The sequence below is a fragment of the Pyrus communis genome, chromosome 6 (genome assembly GCF_963583255.1).
Source record: "Pyrus communis chromosome 6, drPyrComm1.1, whole genome shotgun sequence".
Classification (NCBI taxonomy): Eukaryota; Viridiplantae; Streptophyta; class Magnoliopsida; order Rosales; family Rosaceae; genus Pyrus; species Pyrus communis.
The window spans coordinates 21,127,208-21,131,224 of NC_084808.1; the positions used below are offsets into that span (position 1 = coordinate 21,127,208).

The 4,017-nt window shown below is 36.5% G+C and overlaps 1 protein-coding gene across 1 annotated transcript; it reads right to left on the minus strand.

The window, feature by feature from the left end:
* Window positions 1-266: 266 nt before the first annotated feature.
* LOC137736215 (zinc finger BED domain-containing protein RICESLEEPER 1-like) lies at window positions 267-1,852 on the minus strand. Its single transcript, XM_068475531.1, has 2 exons — window positions 395-1,852; window positions 267-308 (listed from the first exon to the last, which is right to left on the minus strand). Exons 1-2 carry the CDS (start codon window positions 1,850-1,852, stop codon window positions 267-269), a joined length of 1,500 nt encoding a protein of 499 aa, XP_068331632.1.
* Between the last annotated feature and the right edge of the window lie 2,165 nt (window positions 1,853-4,017).

The window sequence follows — 4,017 nt, forward strand, 5'->3', positions numbered from 1 at the left end:
AAAAATTAAATGAAAACAGAGAACAAAATAGTAGTGATGACCTGCGAACAATCTTTCAGAGCCTCCCAGCATACCAGCTCCGGGTGCACATTAAGGCATTCAGAAAGTCCGGCTTCAAGAAAGCAACACGTTCATCAACTGGCCTTGGTTCGGTATAGAATGCCTCAAATGAAGTCGCAACAGAAACTGGAATAGCCAAGAGATTCCGCGCCATCCTCGCAAGGGTAGGATACTTGGCGCCTGCGGTTCTCCACCAGGTCAATGCATTAAAATCCTCGCTCCAAGGTAAGACCGGTTCCTCCAAATAGCTATCCAAATCCGATCTTTTTGTAGGCTGAATATCCTGTTCGACGAACTGCTGGTAGGCATGCAACACACCAAAAGTATGACTCGCATTTTTAGGAGGAAGTGGAGGAGTAGAGTCGGGAGACTCTCCTTCTGAATCTGAATCCAAAGAAGATGAATCACTCACGAAACTCTCATTTTCAGGAAAACGGATCACATACTCATCAAACATTTTGTGAATAGCCCCCAAAACAGCTGCAACTTGTGAGTCTGCATCGTCACCCTTGACTTTTGAGCAAACAAATTCTACATATTTCATCTTAAATCGAGGATCCAGCGCTGCAGTCATGGCCATCAGCAAGAACGTGTCATCCCAATACTTGTGAAACTTCTTCAACATTTCCTCAACAATAGTTCTGATAAAACTGTCCGAGTTAACAGACATTGTGGTCAGAACCTCGCGAATTTCATGCAGGTGATAAAGATAAACATTAGGGGTCGGATGTTTTGTTTCGAACAATGCATTTGCCACTTCATAGATGCTATCCACAAGATTGCAAACACCTTCAAGAGTCTTCCATTCATCGGGGGATGGTACATCGTAATCATCAGTCACATCTTTTGAAGAGAATTCTCCCATATGATATAACTCTATAGCTGGTTTGAGCTTGGAACTCGTGAGATACCACAGGGGTAATGATTTCGAAGAATACAGTAGAGAAACTTTGTCGATCAAATCTTCAATCTCTTCAAATGCATCCTCAACCATTAAACTGAGTGTTTTCCCCAAACAATTCACATTAAACAGCTGACCGCCGAGTTGAAGTTCATTCTTTTCTTGGATGTGAGTTTTCACATACTCGGCTAAATAATCAAAATTAGTTGTGGTGACTGCTGATATCTTGTCCTCAATGCCCCAATCCTGAATGGACTTAAAAATTCCCCAATCTTCACCACAATCATCAGATGAATCGCTGAGATGACGAAAGTAAAGCACCCACTTCCTCAGCTTCCAATTCTCGTCAACAAAATGCGCGTAAAGGCATAAGTAAACTTCACTGTCATAGTCGAAACTAAGCGATTTTTGGTACCTCAATAAGTCCACAGAAAGGCTAATCTGCCCATTGAAATTTTCAAAGAATTCCTTAATTCCCAACTTCCTTTCCCCATAAACTTTCATGCATTCACTTCTAACCATGCCGTAAGTAAGATTAAACCTCGGGTTAAGCCTAAGTGCCAAATTCCTAAAAATAGGATGCTTCACCAACGTAGGCGGAAACTCAATGGAGCAAACAAAGTCCGCGACAGCCCTCAGAGTTTTCTGCTCGTCGTATTCGACAAGCATATGCCCCATCCATAGATAGTAGTTATCTTCAACCACCTTAAATGGAAGAAGACCTACAACGTACATAAACACTGCAAGTTCTGTAGTAGCTTTTTGCACATCATCATCTTTATCAACCCCCTCCCCAACATTGTCCCTTGTATCTGAATCTGATGGAATAGAAACCCCATCCATTCCATCATTGCCACCCACAACACTGCCTTCAATTCCATGATCAGACATATCTAGCAAACACAAAATTATCATAAATTTAAAACCCTAGAAACCCTACTTTTTAAAACATTAATTCATGCAAGTTGATTTATGGCATGTTTAAGATTGCTTTGCTAAGTGTTTTCTAACAACCCAAAAGCACTACTGACAATTGGCAGAAAAACTCAAAAAACGTTTTTGGGGTCGTAAATTGAACCGCTTTATGGAGAAGCACAAAACACCTATTAGTGCTTCTTACAAACGCAGTCCAAAACAAGCATCTCGTCTATTTCTTTTGCACTATAAAGTAAAACCAAGAATACCCATCAGCAATATAACCCAAAATCTTGCAGTGGAATCTTATAACTTAAGAATTTATTCAACCCCATAGAACTCTGAACTTAAAGGTAATATACTGAATGATATAATATCAACAAAAGATACAAAAGTAGACCATATAGGAAAATAAATATACAAAAAATAGACAGGACAGGAAAACAAGAACTCATAGTTCCACAAGAAATATATCATGTGTGATCATTCTATGAAATATATATCTGGAAAAACAAATATATGATTTCGAGTGGAAGCCGAACCTTTGTTTTCTGGTGATGAATCGGCAAGAGGAAGCGAGGAGGGAAGCGGAGAGCAAGGGATTGTGGGGGTCGTGCGGGAAGTGGAATGGATTGAGAAAGAAACGCAGTATATATGGGCTGCTCAGGATGTGGCTCATTTTAGCGGGAATGCTAAGCAACAACAGCATCGAACCGTACACGTGTCTAGGTTATGAAAAAAATGTTTCTTCGTTTCTTTCGCACCTTTTTCTTTTCGGATTCTCTCCCTTTTTAGATTATGAACAAAATGTCTCTTTTTTTTTTAATTTTTTTTAATTTCTTCTTATTTGAACGGTCACGGTTAAACTACGTCAACATCTTATATTAATTTTTAGGAAGTTTTAACGAAATATCCATGGTACTATTTATTTTAACGAAAAATCATATTTATTTTAACAAAAAATAATATTTTTACACTAAAAAGTCAATATGATATTATTCACTTTATCTTTAATTTTTTTCTTTATCATTAAAACTTAATGTTTTTAAATCATTTTTATTAGTTTTGCTAATTTTTTTTTATAGAAAAAGAACAAAAAAATAGAGAATATGAAAATAGAAAGTAGAAAGGGATCTAAAAAAAAGAAGAAAAAGAGAATCTAATCCCTTCATTTCCTGCTGTAATTTTTCTGCACACATCAAATCATCTCTTGTCAACCCGTCCATCGATATGGTGAATTTTCTTTTCGTATCAAATATGACATTCCTCTGGTTCTGGTCTTCAATGGAAAATCTTATTATGCAATTAGGAACGTCATACGATAAATATTTAAAATAAAATTGAAATATGTTTTATAATTTTTACGCATGGTTTAATATCTTAATAAATAGGATGTGGGTTTTTACGAATGCGTTCCAACTTTGAATTTCTTTTATTTTCAAAATTATTGTAATAGTTTTGAATTAGTCTCCATTTATGTACTAATAATATTGTTTAAAAACTGTTTTAACATATAAAAAAACATTTAATGAACTAATAACCACATCAAGTGGCATGTCGGTAAAGACGCGAACTGTGACTCGCCAAAAAAACAAAGAAAATGTAAGGTTTCGGTTCGATACTCTGAATTAGTGAGTCTACTTGACTGTGACCATGAACAAAGTAAAATTCTCCAACCTCTTCAGACCTAGAAGAGGTGGATAGAGCGAGGTGGATAGAGCATTAAAGATATAAATCGGCACGAGAACGGGTTTAAGGTTCGGAGGCAGTGAGGATATATAATCCCATATATATCGAATCCGCCGCGTTTAAAATATATTGTGACCAATCGACCAATTTATTTTTATTTTGCAATGGGGAGATGGGGAAAACTGTTATCCAATGGCGACAATGAAGGTGGGGAATGGGATAGGAGAAGACACTTTATCGAGGATGGGGATGAGAATGACATATCTGATCTTGCTTCAATCTATTGTCATCCCTAATCAAGTATCAGTTATCATGTTATCCATTAGTTATTTAGGGTCTGTCGTATTAAACAATTTCATAATTTTTTAAAACATTTCTTAAGAACGTCTTCTAAGAACAATTTTCTTTAGGATCCAAAAATTTATTTGGTATGAGATTTAAAATTGTTTCTA

Coding starts and splice junctions, on each gene's coding strand:
- LOC137736215 (XM_068475531.1), bottom strand. CDS start 1,852: ATGTCTGATCATGGAATTGAAGGCAGTGTTGTGGGTGGCAATGATGGA. Junction 309..394: donor CTCCACTTCCTCCTAAAAAT/GCGAGTCATACT, acceptor GGATTTGGATAG/CTATTTGGAGGAACCGGTCT.